Source organism: Engystomops pustulosus, chromosome 3 (genome assembly GCF_040894005.1).
Source record: "Engystomops pustulosus chromosome 3, aEngPut4.maternal, whole genome shotgun sequence".
Lineage (NCBI taxonomy): Eukaryota > Metazoa > Chordata > Amphibia > Anura > Leptodactylidae > Engystomops > Engystomops pustulosus.
The window spans coordinates 141,925,460-141,944,167 of record NC_092413.1 but is presented as its reverse complement, the minus strand read 5'-3'; the positions used below and the strand labels follow the sequence as shown (position 1 = coordinate 141,944,167).

Genomic DNA, 18,708 nt, shown 5'->3' with positions numbered 1-18,708 from the left:
GGTGGTACTGTCTACTAAATGGGGTACTAAATGTAAGCTTAGACTCTTTCCTGATGTTAGTAGTGCGACTGGCATTGCTCAATAAGTCGCTCCTATTAATATTAGTAATTCTTTTCTCCGCCCTCCTGATGACATCCCCACTGTAACCTTTTCCTGAAGTCTGGTTGATGGGGACTGCATTTCCCTAGAAAATTGTTGATCATCCGTGCAGTTGCGTTTTGTTCTAACCAATTCCCCATAAGAAATATTATCCTTAACATGAATAGGGTGACAGGAAGAGGCCAACAGTATGGAGTTACCCGCATTTTTCTCATGATATGGCAAAACACACTATAGGTATAGGTTTTTATTTAACCCCTTAAGGACGGAGGGTTTTCCGGCTCATTTCTCGCTCTCCAACTTCAAAAATCCATAACTTTTTCATTTTTCCGTGTACAGACCTGTGTGAGGGCTTATTTTGTGCGTAACAAATTTTACTTTCCCGTAATGTTATTTATTTTAACATGCCGTGTACTGCGAAGCTGAAAAAAAATTCCAAATGTGGAAAAATTGAAAAAAAACCGCACGTGCGTCACGTTCTTGTGGGCTCAGTTTTTACGACTTTCACTCTTCGCTCCAAATAACACGCCTACTTTATTCTTTGGTTCGGTGCGATCGCGGTGATACCAAATTTATATAGGTTTTATTGTGTTTTAATACATTTTCAAAAATTAAACGAATGTGTACAAAAAAGAAAAAAAATTTTTTGCCATCTTCTGACACTAATAACTTTTTCATACTTTGGCGCACGGAGATGTGTGAGGGGTCATTTTTTGCGAAATGAGGCAACGTTTTCATTGCCACCATTTAGAGGTCTGTGCGACATTTTGATCATTTTTTATGTTATGTAAAAAGGTGTAAAAGTCGCATTTCGGACATTTGGGCGCCATTTCCGCCTCGGAGGTAACCGCCGGCCGTAACCGTTTTTATATTTTGATAGATTGGGCATTCTGGGACGCGGCGATACCTAATATGTTTGTGATTTTTACTGTTTATTTTGTTTTATATCCGTTCTAGGGAAAGGGGGGTGATTTGAACTTTTAATATTTTATTAATTTTTTTTTTATTTTTTAAACTTTTTTTTTTCTTTTTTTTTCACTATTTTTTAGACCATCTAGGGTACATTAACCCTAGATGGTCAGATCGCTCCTACCATATACTGCAATACTACAGTATTGCAATATATGGCATTTTTGCATATATGAGCCACTGGCTCATTGTAACGAACCTGCATAAGCCATGTAGCCTTGTGTCAAAAGAAGACCCGAGGCTACCATGGTAACCGATCGCTGCCCCCCCCCCCCTGATGACGTTCGGGGGCGTGGCGATCGGAAAAAGTCTTTTAAACGTCGCCGGCGACTTTGAGAGGGTTAATAGCCGCGATCGGTGCAAGCACTGACCGCGGTTATTAGTGGTGGGGGTTTTGTGCAAAATGCAAAAACCCCCACCTCTGTATGAAGAGGACTCAGCCCGTGAGCCCTCTTCATACATCCCTTATACCTCTGCGCCGTAGAGCTACGGCGCAGAGCGTTAAGGGGTTAAAGCCTACATTGTGTCGTGCTGGATCCTTTCCTCACATATACCTACTTCGTGGTAAGCTCCGGACCTGTCCATGTGCACCACTAGAGGCTGATAAGGATCCTATTTGGGTGAGAGCTGGATGTGGAGGCACCTGTTGCCTCTGTGATATTTTTCTTGTGTCTGCAATATTCAGCTGCAAGGTGTCTGTAACGTAGCTTTATTGATAATCCTTCGTCTAATTACAGCAAAGAATTGTGACTGGGGCAATAAAAAATTTGGACAAAATTGTCTGGATCTACAATTATACAGTTTCGACTTGCATACAAATTCAACTTATCCGGGTTTTAAAAATTACCTAGGGCCGGGCTGGGGAGGGCTAGTTAAACATAATAAACATGTACTTACCTCGTCCGGCGTCGCTGATTTCCCGCGCCGCGGTCCCTTCGATCCGTGCCCCTGTTTGTTTACAGGGGCACAGAAGCCGCGCACAGGGAGCTTCCGGTCCGCGATGTGGCCGACTCCTCCCATCCGTCCCTATCTCTCAGCATTGTAAGCGCTGGGAGATGGTGTCGCATGGGAGCATCCGGCCGGCCGGAAGCTCTCTGTGCGCACTTGTACTGAAACCGGCGCACAGAGAAGACTGGCCGCGGCCCGGGACATCAGCAGCCCCGGAGGAGGTAAGTACATGTTTATTGTGTTTAAATAGCCCTCCCCAGCCCGGCCATAAGAAATTTTTAAAACCCGGATAACCCCTTTAAGTACAAACCTATGGAACCTATCTTGTATGTAACCTGGGGACTGCCTGTACTGCAATATTACTATATTGCAGCATATAGCAATATTACTGATGATTTCTAATAGTCTGCCATGACTGGCTACTAGAGATCATTGCACATGGCAATCCTACAAGTCTCAGCGAGACTGTGGGCTGCCATGGCAACCGATCCCATGTAATGGTAAGTGGGGTACCGCGATCAGGTTCGCCTGCAGCACTTAACAGGTTGACTGCCGCGTGCCAGCATCGACCGTGGCAGTAACCGGCGTGCGTCAGCTGTATTATACAGCCAACATCCGCAGCAAAGAATTACCTTAGAGTTTGCAGAAGTACATGCACCCACTGCATCTGTAGCTGAACCTGGGAAAGGGTGATGGAATGAACATATTTTGGGAAAGGTTTGTTCAGTTTTCCTACTTATGAAATGACACCTTCCACCAGGATAAAGGATTGTAAACCAAGCACATTAACATGCTGGTATATGCCTCCTCTGTCAGGATCCGCGCTTCTTTAGCCCTTGTTTTTACAAAGAAAAGTTTTAAAAGTTGTGCAAATTAGCCTGAGTGGCTCAAAGCTCAATAGATGTCAATGAAGCCTGGAGCCCCTCAGGCTCATTTGCACATTTTTTTAAAACTTTTTTTTTCATAAAAACAAAGCAGGTGACACATGTGCAGATCCTGCCAGAGGGGGCACACACCAGTATGTCAGTGTGCTTGGTTTCCTTCATACTGGTGGTTGATGTCCTTTAAGACCCCCAAAGCACATAAGAATAGTGTAGTCCGACAAAAAAAAAAAAAAATTATCCAAATCCTCCCTTCTCCGGGCTCCTCTTCTCTTTCCAGATGCACTGCTCAGGGTCCTGATCCTGGTTCTATGTGCTGGTGTTCATACCCAGGACAGTGCAGCGCCAGGAGCAGGAGAGGAGTCGAGCGGTGGCTACAGAACAGCTCCCCGGTCCCCTCTCGCTACTCGGCCTCCAGTTAGCGCTGCCATCACAATGGGATTTAAACCCTGCTTTAATACCTCCTGATCGTGGGTTTCTTTTTATTGATGGAGACTCTCACACACTGAGGATCAGAGCCATTTACTGAAGAGATTTAAAGGACATTTACCACCAGGATGAAGGACTGTATGTAAATGAGCCTGAGGGGCTCCAGGCTCCATTAACACCTATGGAGCCTGGAGCCCCTCAGGCTCATTTGCATACAGTCCTTCATCCTGGTGGTAGATGTCCTTTAAGGCATGTAATGCTTTCCTTGTAAACCATATATTGCTTAAAGGGGTATACATACATTTTATACTATAGATTTATAAAAAGCGTCTGAGAGAAAACTATTCTAGTTTCTAAACAGCAGTTTATAAAATGAATCTTCGCTATGATTGGCTGCAAAGAGCAAGTAAAACAGTTTTGATAAATCTCCCCTACGATTATCATGGCTTGATGTCATGACAGCAGTGCTAGAAGCTGGAGCAAATGACTATTCAAGGACAGATAATATACATATAAGCTTGTGTAGCAATAGTATATATATTAGCTGAATAAATAATGGTTTCTATGCAAATACATTTAATAATTAATAGTATTCATTGTATATGTATAATATCTACATCTATTGTTAGAAATAAACGACACACCTGACACAAGAAATACACATCATGACACAGAATAGAAAGTTAAATAATGTGACATTTTATTATAAATATATATTTTTTAATGTAATTGGTTGTTACCTCCTGTCACTCACAGAGAGGGTACAGCGGCGCTCAGGACAGGAAAAACCCCCTGTGGAGGAAACCTGCAGGGAAACCATGGCCGCTGTACTGCCCTTCCTCTGGGCATACTAAGGGAGGCAACGCTATAACATTTCTGTATGGACCTACCTACAGTGACTGCATGTGGCTACCTACAGTGATTGAGTGCTGAGTGTTATGTGCTGTGAGGTGGTTTCTGGGCCTTACCAATGGACAGATGGCTTCATCCATGTTGCTTTTCTGGTCGTCTCCTCCATGATGGTCTCGCAGCTGTCATCTCACATCCTGGCAGAGGTAGGTATAGATGATGATTCTGGCTTCCTTGCAGACCTCCTGCTTGCATAGCTGAAGTTGGATGATGACACAGGGGAAGCCATAGCTGGTAGACACTGTAATCTTCCCTGGGTGCTGGAACAGCTGGGCGCGGGTAGGTTGTTCATGTTGGTCTTTCTCTTCTCCATGCCCAATGTGTGGGGTCCTCGGCCATTATCTGGTGACAGGTGTCCAGGTCTACCCAAGCTTTGAAGCCAATTTTCTTGAACAGCAGGTTGCGGTAACGGAGAAAATGTTCGATCTCCAGAAACCAGAATCCTTCCAAGGCCCAGAAGAGGATCTCTGTGCGGATGTCTGCATCTTGCTCTTCAAACTGACTGGCCAGGTAGAGTGCTGGGAAGAAGTAGTGTCTGTATTGGACAGTGGGAAGTCTTGCTCTTCTCAAATACTCACAGGCAGTAGCTAGGTGGTACTTGTCTGAAGAGGTCCTGCCGCTGTCACTGGAAAGGAAGTCTGTGATGTATTCATCCTCCAGGAGGCTGAGGAAGGCTGCCATCTCTTCCTGCTGCTGTGCCAGGTCTATCTTCCTCTGTTTGGGGGCAGGCTCCTGGTGTTCTGGTGGTGAAGTCTCCTGCCTCTTCCTCTTTAGGTCTTTTCTTCCGTCTTCATTCGATGTGGGCGGCAGATCTTCTGTGTATTTATCCTCCAGGTGTGTGAGGAAGGCCGCCATCTTCCTCCTCTTGGGGGCAGGCTCCAGGGGATCTGCTGGTGAAGTCTCCCCTCTCTTTCTCTTCATGTCTTTACTCAATGTGGGCAGTAGAGCTTCTTCTTGATCCGGGTTTTGGCTAAAATGAAACAAATCCAAACTCGCTGGGTGCAGTAACGGGAGCCTGTCTTGTCACTCTGAGAGCTTTCACTGACTGGCACCAACCGACGTTTTTTTCCCTGCATTGAAGTGATGCCCTGCAATCCTATTGGCTGCTGAGAGTGGCACCTGCCACAATAACTGACACAGCAGCAAGTCTTAAAGGGATATCATGCTCCTTTAATATATGGAGTGTGTATATGTATACATATAAGCAGCAATGATTGAGTTACTTTTTGACACTTTACCATAGAAAAAAAACTGTGTTATAATAACACCGCCAAATAATGGATAATCTTCATTATTACAGTATAAAGAGAAACAATGTACATAGCAACTAGTAGGAGCTTTCATTCCTGGCACGGTTTATATGCAACATTTTAGTAGTTGTCCCTGTACATTGTACTATGTAGCTAATTCTTCTCTTCTGCTGGGGCAGATACTGGATATATATGATTTACTCACTGGGGGAGATTTAATCAAAAGGGTCTGAGAGCAGAATTGTTCTAGTTGCTAATGGCAACCAATCAAAACTCGGCTTTCAAGTTCCCACAGCAGTTTATAAAATGCAAGCTGAGCTGTGATTGGTTGCCATGTTTAACTAGAACACTCATTTGATAATTCAATAATCATTTGAGAAACCTCCAGCACTTTCACCATAGACTATGCAGCAGGTCTAAACTATAAAATCCTGTGACTGTTGCACCTAGTAAGTAACCAATCAAATCTCAGTTTTTATTCTTCAAGCTGCTGTAGTAAGGTGAAAGCCGTGCTGTGATTGGCTTCTGTGGGCAACAGACAGATTTTCTGTAAGACAGTTTTGATAAATACAGTTTCCCTGTGATACGTCTAATAGATAAGAGGCAGAGCCTCAGCAGTCACTTTATGTATAGACCAGTGGTTCTCAACCTTTGTAATGCTATGACCCCGCAATACAGTTACTCATGTTGCGGTGACCCCAAACCATGCGATTTGCAGTAAAAACACAATAAAATCGTGGCTCCAAAGGCTTTAGGCGACCCCTGTGTTTTGGTCGTTCGACCCCTGCGGGGGTCACGACCCACAGGTTGAGAGCCACTGGTATAGACATTGTAAATATTTCATGTTTATTGAGATTTCATTCAATCTGCAGTGAAAACATTTTTAGATTTGGATCCTCCATGAATGTCCAACAACAAAATAAAACCTAGGGAAAGTATATGTTGTACACATGGCTGTAGTTACTTTGTATCTCCAGATGTAGAAGGGTTGTGTGTCACAGAGATTGATGACAGGTGACGAGAAATGAAAATCATTGTGGTATTGGGGGACTGACTCCTATCCAGCACTACATCCATAGGCGGCACAAAGAAGGTGTATAAGGAAACCATTACACCTCCATACAGATCCCTACAACAAGCAGATCTCCTTCCTCACACACATAATACAATAGGGAGGACACCAGCAATGGGATAATGTATCGCTGTATCATGGCCTCCATACTATTCCTCTTCCACTGCATCCTAAATACTAGCATTACACAAGAGCAAAAGGAGATGGTTGTGATGTACAGTAATTAGGGAATGGCTGGTAACCTTTGTATGGAAGAGCTAAAAGATATTCCACTTATTAACCTTACAATAATCTTTCTAATTTATAAGCTTGAAAAGCAAAGAAACTTTGGTGCAGAAGGTGTATGGCAGACCTGGAAATATGGGTCTATGCCCACCCTGGTGCCAGCGCAGCTGGTAAACCACCATTATTAGCAGAACAGCAATAACATGAGGAGCAAATGTACTTTGTCCATCAGTTACATTTCCTCAATGTTCATTCAGTACATTGCGCCTTCCATTTCTGGAAGAGGGAGGGCTATACTGAACCTGTGGGCTTTGCCAGGAGTATTTATGTCCAGACTTGAGTCCTCCATGTCACACATCCACTTCCCGCTATTTATGGAGTTGGCCACTTTACCTCATTTTTGGAGTGTGTGTGTAAATGTTGGGGGCAGAATATTTGGTAATTTACCAATGTACATCTGTTATTCTTTCTCCTCCACTTTCTTGATATGGAAAGTGAAGCCTCCTGTCTGTTACCTCATTAGCCAGACATTCCTGTCCATAAAATGGCTGCAGATGGAGGGTCATGTGATCTCCATCTGTCCATGAGCAATCGCCTCGCCAGGACCTTGATCTTATATTAATGAACACTATCATAAAGGTCCTGCCAGGACGAGTCTTCATGTACAGGTAAAGATCACATGACCCTCCATCTGCAGCCATTTTCTGGTCAGGAATTTCTGGCTGAGGAGGTAAAAGACACAAAGCTTCACTTTATATATCAGGAAAGCAGTGCAGAGCTTTAATAGGTGTATATTGGTAAATTACCTAATATCCTGCTCCCAAACTTACACACACATTACAAAATATGAGGTTAAGTGGCCAACCCCTTCAATCTCGTTCTGTTCAGTCTTTATAAGTTGTATGCGGTTTTTGATGAAAATTGTGAAAATTCAGATTGCCATTGGAGCTCCACTCAAGAGCCCCCCACAACTAGAAGATTTGTGGGGCCCATAGCAGGAGCACTTATGGCACCAATGATGATGTGACCCTGTCCACTCCTATTCTCTTTTCATACAGTGTCGGGTAGAGCAGGATTCTTCATTCTAAAATAATGATGAGCCAAGCCCCTGGGACTGCAGGAGGTTCCCTTAAAGCTTGTCTGATAAACTCTGTGCTTTGGCAGCAGCCTGAGTGCCTACTGCGGGGCACCGAGGCCGTAGGTTCACCACCACTGACCTAGACCATGCAAATATTCACCTTTAACGTTTGCATTGGTTTTGTGCACAACTATGGCAGCTAGAATTCACCTGCCAGATACCCCCGGAGCCATATCTTGATATATCTGTGACTGACTTCATCATACACTGATGCACAAGTTTATACAGATATTTATCGACGGGTTAACAGAATTATTCCGTTTTGCGACCATTTTTCCCTGTATTGCCCCGGGATTCCGGCGCACGCGATCGGATTGTGGCACATCGGCGCCGGTATGCACGTGACGGAAATTGGGGGGGGGGGGGCGTGGCCGTGAAAAAACCCAACGGATTCGGAAAAATCGCTGCATTTAAAAAAAATAAAAAGTGTCGCTCGACACGCACTTACCTTCATCTAGGATGGCTCGGGGAACTCCAGTGCGTTCCGATGCTCTTCAGCGCAGCAGCGACACCTGGTGGCCGTCGGAGGAACTGCCGCTGGATTGCGAATGGACCGGGTAAGTAAATCTGCCCCAATGGGGGAGATTTATCAGAAGTGTCTGAGAGCAGAATTGTTCTAGTTCTCCATGGCAACCAATCAGAGCTCAGCTTTCATTTTCCCACAGCTGTTGAAATGAAATTAAAGCGGAGGTCTGATTGGTTGCCATGAAGAGTTCTGGTCTCAGACACTTCTGATAAATCTACCACAATGCCTCTACAGACAGTCCCCAGGTTACAAACAAGATAGATTTGTTCTTAAGTTGAATTTGTATGGAAGTCGAAACTGTATATTTTATAAATGTAGATCCAGACAAAAATGTTTTTTGCCCGTGACAATTCTAGCTTCAAATTTTTTTGCTGTAATGGGACCAAGGATTATTAATAAAGCCTCAATACAGACACCTTACAGCTGATCATTGCATAAAGACCTTTACAATTTTTATCATGATGGTGTTTCAGCCTCCTATTCTGTGTCACACAGAAGCAGATGCGGGAGGGGCCTAGTCGGCACTTGTTTTACCACAAGTCCCATAATGCTTTGGAATTTCCTCACTTCTTTCAGAGTCTCCTGCCACCTGCTGTATTCAAATAATCCCTGCACTTACTGATATTCATCAATGCTATATGTCCTCTACCAAAGCCCTGGCACTCTACTCCCTGTCCCTTCCCATCCTTGTCACCATATACTAGAATAACAAAACACATGTTTATATAAACCCTAGTATTTTAGGAAGAATGGGGGATAAATATACCAAGAATATAAATATCGTGTCACACATCTGAAAAACAATTGACGAAGCCCGCAAGCCGGGCGATACGTGTGGGGCGTTCTTCCATCCCCAGATTCAATTGCTTATTTATGGTAATGTAGCCGTTTGTATATCTATGCACTGCACTTTATTTAGGTCTGGACCCACTATATGTACCATTGTCTATGACAGCTACCTATGCATATTCAATTTCTATTTTATATATATTTGTATGGTCCGGATTTATATGTGACATATACACTGTGCACTTTAATATTTAACTACTTACCTTTAGGTTTATCTATTAATTTTGTACTGGGGATTGTTATGTGGTTTGTACCCTTCATGGGCTTTTTAAGTGTGTTTTAATGTTGTACCCAATAAAATTCTTAGTGTCTATTTTGCACATCTCTTGTCTTATATCTTATTTCATTCGTTTATATAAACCCAACATTTACCTCATAAAATATATTTCATATGGACCTCATTTTTAAAAATGGTCCCACAGGAAAACTGTTTATGTTGTCCATAGCAACCAATCACAGTTTAACTATTATATTTCCAAAGCAGTAAAATAAAAATTAGAGCTTGGCTAAAATTGGCTGCTAGGTATAATACAGGCTGGGTTCACATCTTGTTTTGTGTATACGATCAGCATATACGTCAGGAAAACTCCTGATGTATAAGATGAGCATATACAATGACATATACTGGCAGATGGAGGCATGGCTGTTGTTTGGCCTGACCACTATATGTCGCATCCACTGACAAAGGCAGGATGGAAAGTTGTAGCCATGTCCTTCCAGCCATCTCCCTCCTGCTGAGTGGGGTATGTGCTCGGCGGGGGCCATAGAAGCCTATGGGGAGCGGATACTACACTGCCCTCACTGACAGCATGGCACAGGTGCCCAGAGCTCTCGACCAGACCATGGGAGGTATATATATACCGTTTATACTTGTGTATTAGCCAAGTTTTTCAGCACAAAAAATGTGCTGAAAAACGTCCCCTCGGCTTATACATGAGTTATATACGAGTTAAACATGAGTTAAAAATACTTAAAAAATAATAAACTTATATACTCACCCTCGGTGGCCCCGATGTGCAGCGCTGCTCCCCCAGATGTCCGCGCGGCTCGTCTTCAGGCTTCTGTGCCCGTCTTCTTTCCTCTGCAGGGCGCAGCCATTGTTCTTCCCCCGGGCGGCGCCTAGTATGACGCCAGCAGCGGCGCCTCATACTAGGCGCCGGCCGAGAGAGATAGCAATGGTGGCGGCCAGCAGAAGAAAGAAGACGGCGCGGAAGCCTGAAGACGAGCCGCGCGGACATCTGGGGGAGCAGCGCTGCACATCGGGGCCACCAGAGGGTGAGTATATAAGTTTTTTAATTTTTTTTTTAATGCTGGGGAAAGCTGTATACTACTGGGGGAAGGCTGGGCTGGGCTGTATACTACTGGGGGCAGGCTGTATACTACACGGGGCAGGCTAGGGTGCTGTATACTACTGGGGGCAGTGCTGTATACTACTGGGGGCAGTGCTGTATACTACTGGGGGCAGTGCTGTATACTACTAGGGGCAGGCTGTATACTACTAGGGGCAGGCTGTATACTACTGGGGGCAGTGCTATATACTACTGGGAGCAGTGCTGTATACTACTGGAGGCAGTGCTGTATACTACTGGGGGCAGGCTGGGCTGGCAGTATACTACTGGGGGCAGGCTGGGCTGGCAGTATACTGCTGGGCTGGCTGTATACTACTGGGGGCAGGCTGGGCTGGCTGTATACTATAGGGGGCTGGTTGGCTATATACTGGGGGGGGGCTGTGATCAATGCATTTCCCACCCTTGGCTTATACTCGAGTCAATATGTTTTCCCAGTTTTTGGTGGTATAATTAGGGGTCTCGGCTTATACTCGGGTCGGCTTATACTCGAGTATATATGGTGTGTGTGTGTGTGTGTATATATATATATATTACACAGCCCCCCTTCCTCACTATATGAAGGTGTGGAGGGTGGATGCACTGAATAGCAAAGTTACATGGAACCAGGCAGGTGAATTTTTGATCAAATATATGTCTGTGCCAATGCTTGATAAAGATTGAGTGGGAATCGAAACGTTGTGTTTTTTTATGCCTGGATGATACGTAAATAAAGCCTTTTTTTAATTTAAGCCTCTGGGTGCTGTGGCTTCCTCCATCGATAGTGTCTGGCCTTGGGTTTGAGCACCAGAACCCACAGCTCCGAGCAACCACATTTATAAATTACCATGCAGGACTTGGATTGATGCCCTACTACTCCTTTTTACTGGCATAGGTTAGAGCTACAATTTTCTGCCAAGTTCTGGTGCAAATAATAAAAAAATGTTTTTTTTTGGGGGGGGGGGGGCACCCCTTCTGCTGCTTAGGCAGGACAGCACACAGCTTCACTAAACCGCAATACCTTTTAATAATCACCATTTAAACGGACTGTGCAACAACACGTTTTTTATGCCAGAAACTTGTGTTTAATATTCTGATCACTGCCTATAATCACATTGTGTTTGTATATAAGCCTTTAGAAGTATAAAGTCTGTGCTTACATATTATTATGTCTGTTAAAAAAGTCCACTTATTTTCTTTCTTCATTTTAGACCGTAAATCTGTGTGTATTGAGGATGATGAATCTAATTTATTCATAGACGTAGACTGTGTGCATACAGAAGCCATTATGTCTCCAATGCCAGAAGGATTAACCCAGCAGCAGGTATTTCCTGAAATTACTATTATGGAATCTAGTATAGATAATATGTATACATTGACCTATCGCTGTATATTGCTATGTAGGGAAAGCATGCAGATATATGCAGAATATTTTTTATTTTCCATGTTCCCTTTCTTTACAGAAAAAGGAATGACAGTAACATAATGAATCTGTTAAAATTCCCATCTACTTTTTATGTATTTTAATAGCGCACATTTGGCACCCTTGCATTATACTACAATTATTTTGACAGAAATAATAATGCAGACTAATAATAATAATAAATACAGAAATAATAATAACACCTGAAAGACACAGCCTATAATGGCCTTCAGGACCTTTATGGCACAGACCTTTTCACTTTTTTTTTGTCTCTGTCATACCTCTGGCTGCCATGGCAACCCCCTGGAAACCCGCAATCGCACTGGGAAGGAGCGACAAAGTCTCCCTCTGTCTCTTTCCTTAGCTGCTGCGTTCAAACTCGATTAAAAGGAGTTATGCCGGGCAGACGCAGAAGGGACCTAAACACGAAATAGTTTGTCCTTCTGCGGCAACGGTCTGCTGATTAGGACGATCTATATCGAAGCAACCAGGGCTGAAGTCTTTTGCCATGCCCTGGTTGCTAGGCCTGAGGCACCTCTGGTTCCTAGTATTATTACACTGGCTGGTGCAGCGCTGCAGGAGCTGCACTTTCCTCTACTGGCTGGAGCTGACATGGAGTCTGCAGACCCTGACTCTGACCATGTGGTCCCGCCCACCAGAGGTTTATATACAGGCAGTCCCCGGGTTACATACAAGATAGGGTCTGTAGGTTTGTTTTTAAGTTGAGTTTGTATGTAAGTCGGAACTGTATATTTTATCGTTGTAATCCCAGCCAGAACCTTTTTGGTCTCTGTGACAATTGTATTTAAAAAATTTTGGGTTGCCATAAGAATCAATATTAACACTAAAGCTTCATTACAGACACATTTGATAACTGTTAGAGCTGATCATTGTAGCCTGGGACTAAAGTACAATACATTACCAATATCCAGAGGTCTGTTTGTAACTAGGGGTCGTATGTAAGTCGATTGTTCTTAAGTAGGGACCGCCTGTACTCTTTTGGTAAGGTGGTAGCACTCTCCAATCAGCTTCCAGCTTGCTTTACAATAGTATAGCGATTCTTATTGGACAGCAACATTTCACATTGTTAACTCTTACCTTACCAGGCAGTGGCTGTAGCTGCAATTACAAAGTTCTCCAGTACTTAGAGACCTCCTAGAGAGGTGATCAGTCTCCTTAACAGCTCCTAACATAAAGAGGGAGCTATTTGCAACAACCACCTTGCCTATGCGCTGGCAGGGGTGTTGCAATTACATGAGCTTTCTAGGTGCACATTGGATGCAACTGAAAAAAAAAACAATATCTGAAAATCTTTCATTTTGAGAACTGGTTGCTGCCAAAGGAGGGATTACCTCACTGTTTGGGTTACACCTCATGGTTTGAAAACTGGTTTTGCTGCCAAGGCATAAATATGACCCAGGTTTAAAATTCTACATACACCTATATAATCTCCGAATTATTAAAACTCAGTGTGTGCAAAGATTCATACGGTGCCCACACATATACCTTCAGTCACTAGATGGAAGAGATGAAAATCTCTTTCAAAGCAGGAAATGTTTAAATACTTATTACCTACAAAATATTGGGATTACCGTATTTTCTGGGCCATTAGGCGCACCGGAATATAAGGCGCAACAGTCCGATGCGCCTTATATATGTAATAATTCCATATATAAGGCGCATCGGACTATAAGGCGCAGGGTCGGGGGCGTGGCGGAGGTCCGGGGGCGGAGCGGAGACCCGACGGGACGCGACGCCGAGAAGAGACGCGGGGAAGGTGAGGGGGAGGTGGAGGATGGCAGCGGACCCTACTTACATAGGTCCCCGCTACCGGAGACAGCAGATCTCCAGCGGGAACTGCAGACCACGCGGCAGAAGTTGTTCGTGCCGCGTGGTCTGCAGTTCCCGCTGGAGATCTGCTGTCTCCGATAGCGGGGACCTATGTAAGTAGGGTCCGCTGCCCTCATATAGGGCGCACCGGACTATAAGGCGCACTTTGGATTTCCAAGGAAATCCAAGGCTTTTAAGTGCGCCTTATAGTCCGGAAAATACGGTATACACTTTAAAGACTAAGTGCACAAATAAAATGTATATATTTCTTAAGTCAGACCCTCTGGCTAGAGCATTTGTCTTTAACCCCTTACCGACATGTGACGTAATAGTATGTCACATGTCGGGTCCCGGTACATGGAGAGGGCTCGCGGATCGAGTCCTCTCCATAGCCGGTAAGTCTTTGCTGCATATTGCTTGTTTTACCGCTGATCGCCGCCGGCAGAGGTGCCGACGGATTCAAAAAGACCGCCATCTTTCCGTGGATCGTCGCTCCCCGTGATGTCATCACGGGGAGTGGCGATCCCGTCGCCATGGTAGCTTCGGGTCTCACGAAGACCTGAAGCTACTTCGGGTTAACCCATTCATTACAATGTGCTGTCAGCACATTGTAATGTATGAGTAGTAAAATCCCCATATACTGCCATACTGTAGTATGGCAGTATATGATAGGATCGTACAGACACCCTAGGGTTAAAGTACCCTAGGGAGTCTGAAAAATAGTAAAAATAAAAATTAAAAAAAAATTAATATAAAAAAATTATAATAAAAAAACCTAAAAATTCAAATCACCCCCCTTTCCCTAGAATTGATATAAATATAAATAAACAGTAAAAATCATAAACACATTAGGTATTGCCGCGTCCGAAAATGCCCTAGCTATCAAAATATGATAACGTTTTTTCACTGCGTTTAACCCCGTAACAGAAAATCGCGCCCAAAGTTGAAAATGGCACTTTTTTGCCATTTAAAAAAAAATAAAAATTCTATAAAAAGTTATCAAAAGGTCGTACAGTCCTAAAAATTATAACATTGTAAACGTAATCAAAATCCGCAAAAAACGACACCACCCACAGCTCCGTACACCAAAGTATGAAAAAGTTATTAGCGCCAGAAGATGGCAAAATCCCCCCAAAAAATTTGTATTTTAATTTTTTTAAATGTATGAAAACATTATAAAACCTATACAAATTTGGTATCCCCGTAATCGTACCGACCCAAAGAATAAAGTAGACATGTCATTTGGGGCACACAGTGAAATCCGTAAAATCCAAGCCCACAAGAAAATGGCACAAATGCGTTTTTTAAACCAATTTCACTGCATTTGGAATTTTTTGCCCGCTTCCCGGTACACGGCACGGAATATTTAATACCACCATTTTGAAGTGTAATTTGTTACGCAGAAAATAAGCCATCACACAGCTCTGTACATGGAAAAATAAAGTTACAGATTTTTGAATGTGGGGAGTGAAAAATGAAAACGCAAAATCGAAAAAGGGCCGTGGCGGGAAGGGGTTAATCAACTGTTAGACTAAAACGAAAAATAAAAGGACATAAATGCGCTCATAGGGCAAACACCTGTTGGTTCAAGGAAATCCTATTTCTGGTGACGAAGGTCAGGTTAGTTATGCTCTCACCTGGTGTAGTTATGCTCAGTGCATAACTACTCAGAGTGTGTCAAGAGATGATGTAGCGCTGCAGTGCTCCTACAGGTTCCTCCTGGAAGGACCGGGTAAGTAAATGTGCCCCAATGATTTATGTGACACAGCAGAGAAGTGTCTAGTTGTACTCTACACTAAAACCCTACACATTAATACATCTCCCCAATAAGTTATGACAAAAGCGATCCCTGAATGTGATGCATTTATTGCATGTGAGTGAGACTGCTGCTCCCTACATAAGTGTGAAGTGGAAAACCTTGTTAGTCCAACATAAGTAAATAGACCCCATTCCCTAATCACTGGAGGTTTGATAACTTGTGTGTGTCATATACTGGATATGAATTATCCATTTACAGATTGATTGATTATCATTGCGCTCCCTTATCCATTAGAAACAGTGCAGACTTTTGCAACACTTTACTACTGTATAAAAGAAAGAGCTAGGCCTGCTATGTTTGTTTACTTTCTGCAAACTATGGGGGTCATTTATCATAATTCTGTCTTTCAGCATGTGCGTCTATTTGCTCATATTTTGGTGCAAACATCCAGTTGTGCCTATGCAGGCAGTCCCCGGGTTACATACAAGATAGGTTCTATAGGTTTGTTCTTAAGTTGAATTTGTATGTTAGTCGGAACTGTATATTCTATAATTGTAGCTCCAGAAAAAATTATTTTGGTCTCTGTGACAATTGGATTTAAAAAATGTTGGATTGTCATAAGAACCAGTATTAATAATAAAGCTTAATTGCAGACACCTCTAATTAATGTTATAGCTGTTCATTGTAGCCTAGGGCTAACGTACAGTAAATTACTAATTACCAGAGGTCCGTTTGTATCTAGGGGTCGTTTGTAAGTCGGGTGTTCTTAAGTAGGGGACTGCCTGTATATTGCGACTTTGCAACCAACAAATACAAGAAACGTTTGTGCTATAAAGCGAGTTTTAGAAATAGTAGTGATTCCAGTATATGGCAATGTATTAGTTCTTCATTAATTTTATGTTGTGCTCCATTGGTATTGCTTGGTAATACTGATATACTTTGAATTGTTTTCATAGGTTGTTAGAAGATACATTCTTGGATCCATTGTGGAAAGCGAGAAAAACTATGTTGACTCTTTGAAACGAATTCTAGAGGTACCGTCAGGATTTAATATCCATTGCTGAAATGCATCTGCGTTATGTTTACAGATATCTTATAAAACCTTCTCAAGTGTAGTCCAATAACGCTAACTAAAGATGATGTGTTCCATAAGGGTGAAATATAATCATCTACGTGCTGTAACCATTGATGACACAGAGCGTAAGTACTTGGCTGAACTGCAGCCATTCAGCTACAGGAACCTCTTTAGAGAGGGATGATTTCATCCACATATGGGTTATAGACTTAGAGCACCACTTCACTCAGTATTTTATACAGTACTTATTCTGGGGCACCCCTTTTCATAACCCTGTGATGATCTTGATTTATTTTTTGGTATTGTGATCTCAAATAGCTGTGCCTCATCATAGTCTACACTGTTTAGAGAGCGTGAGACTATGTAGAGACAACTGGGAACACCCACATGTCAGTTTACTCATAATTGGGAAAAAAATGTTTCAGGTTTGTGGGTTTTTCCCCTTTTATGAGGAACACATATTTTACTAAAATGGACAAATTTAGGAAAACTGATAGGTCCTCATTAGCATGGCTGACAATGGAGGGGGATGACATTACATAGCAGAACTGTTCTAGTTGTTTGTGGCAACCAATCAGAGCTCCGCTTTCATTTTCCCACAGCAGTTTATAAAATAAAAGCTGAGCTCACAACTTTGCTCTCAGACACTTTTGATAAATTCCCTGTACCTTCCCGCTAGCTTATCTTTATGAAAGGGAACCTGTCACCAGGGACCTCATTTTCACTAAAGACAGATTGTAAGAGCCCATGACACCTGCAGTGCAAAAATGCCTCTCTGCCTTTTCTAAGCATTTGTATTACAATATAATTCTGTGTTATAACTTGCTCTTGCATCCTGACAATATCCTGGGGTAGACACAGGGGCTGGACTTTGGTTTGGATACATTTAAAAAAAACATGTGACTTGTCTGAGCTGCAGGCTGTCTCCATCTTTGTGCTCCTGTACAGCTTGTCCCTCCCCCACTACTGTCATCTCACCAGGCTGTGACCTCTGAGAAGGAGCAGGAGGTGGAGCTGTACAGTCAGTCATGAGTAAGAGCTCTTGAACGTGCTAGAAACGTGTTGACAAGCTTGACCGTTCCACCTGTATTTTACCTATTGGACGCCATGATGGATTAAATAAAGGCGGTTTTACCCTAAACAAAAGCTGGATCCTAAAGTTTTCTTGTGGAGCTGTACAGGAGCCCAAAGGTGGGGGCTAAGATCTGAGGAGGGAGTAACACAGACAAGTCACATGTTGTTTTTTTAAATGCATCCAAACCAAAGCCCAGCCCCTGTGACTACCCCAGGATTTTGTGAGGATGCAAGAGTAAGTTATAACACACAATTCTATTGTAATGCAAATGCTTAGAAAAGGCAGATTTGCACTGCAGCTGTAATGGGCTTCTGCAACCATTCTGTAGTGTACATTAGGTTCCTGGTGACAGGTTCCCTTTTATTACCTGACGATGGCAGTACAGGGCATTGAGGAGAGCTCTGTGCCATAAGTGTCACTCTCATTTCTCATAAAACTTTACAAAAATCTATCTTCTTGGTCCGATATTGACTTTTCAACTTTCAGTTTGGCTTATTCAGTAGTGGTTGGGTTTTAGTCTTCCTTACTATGACCAGGTCCCTAAGCACAGATAATCTTGAATTTTGTTCTGGAATATGACAATACTAGAAGACATATGCATTTTGGTTACTTTTCATTGGATTCTTCTCAGATTTTTGATATTTGATTTAAGTTTTTTTTTCCCCCTCAAACCGTTTCTTGTGATCCTGTTGACTAAATGTTAACCAAATGTTTGATGGTTCTGAGATCACATTCTGACATCTTAGCGATTTCAAGAGAGCTGCATGTCTCCGACTTTTTTTTCAGGATTTACATATAGTCCAGGGTAGAGATTGGCTGAAGCAGGTTTTGTGACTTTGGGGACTTCTGGCGTGGCTAGGAGTTCAGGGAACCTTAGGAATGGGAGACAGAGCTGAGTAAATCCTCTTCTCCAGGATTCCCTTTTA

General features: G+C 43.0%; 2 protein-coding genes across 4 annotated transcripts in view; one reads left to right on the top strand and one right to left on the bottom strand.

The window, feature by feature from the left end:
• The window catches only part of ARHGEF10 (Rho guanine nucleotide exchange factor 10), a 126,618-nt gene that overhangs the window by 60,612 nt on the left and 47,298 nt on the right, over positions 1-18,708 (top strand). For all 3 annotated transcript variants that reach the window (XM_072142331.1, XM_072142330.1, XM_072142329.1), the window contains 2 exons: positions 11,832-11,944; positions 16,589-16,666. In XM_072142331.1, coding sequence (XP_071998432.1) covers positions 11,832-11,944; positions 16,589-16,666 — 191 coding nt within the window. The remainder of the gene's footprint in view (positions 1-11,831; positions 11,945-16,588; positions 16,667-18,708) is intronic.
• On the bottom strand, positions 4,007-5,508 carry LOC140120561 (speedy protein C-like). The gene has a single exon (XM_072139554.1). It carries the CDS (start codon positions 5,154-5,156, stop codon positions 4,524-4,526), a length of 633 nt encoding a protein of 210 aa, XP_071995655.1. The 5' UTR covers positions 5,157-5,508; the 3' UTR covers positions 4,007-4,523.

What these genes read in the sequence shown, in the direction of transcription:
- LOC140120561 (XM_072139554.1), bottom strand. Translation starts at nt 5,156, where the DNA reads ATGAAGAGAAAGAGAGGGGAGACTTCACCAGCAGATCCCCTGGAGCCT.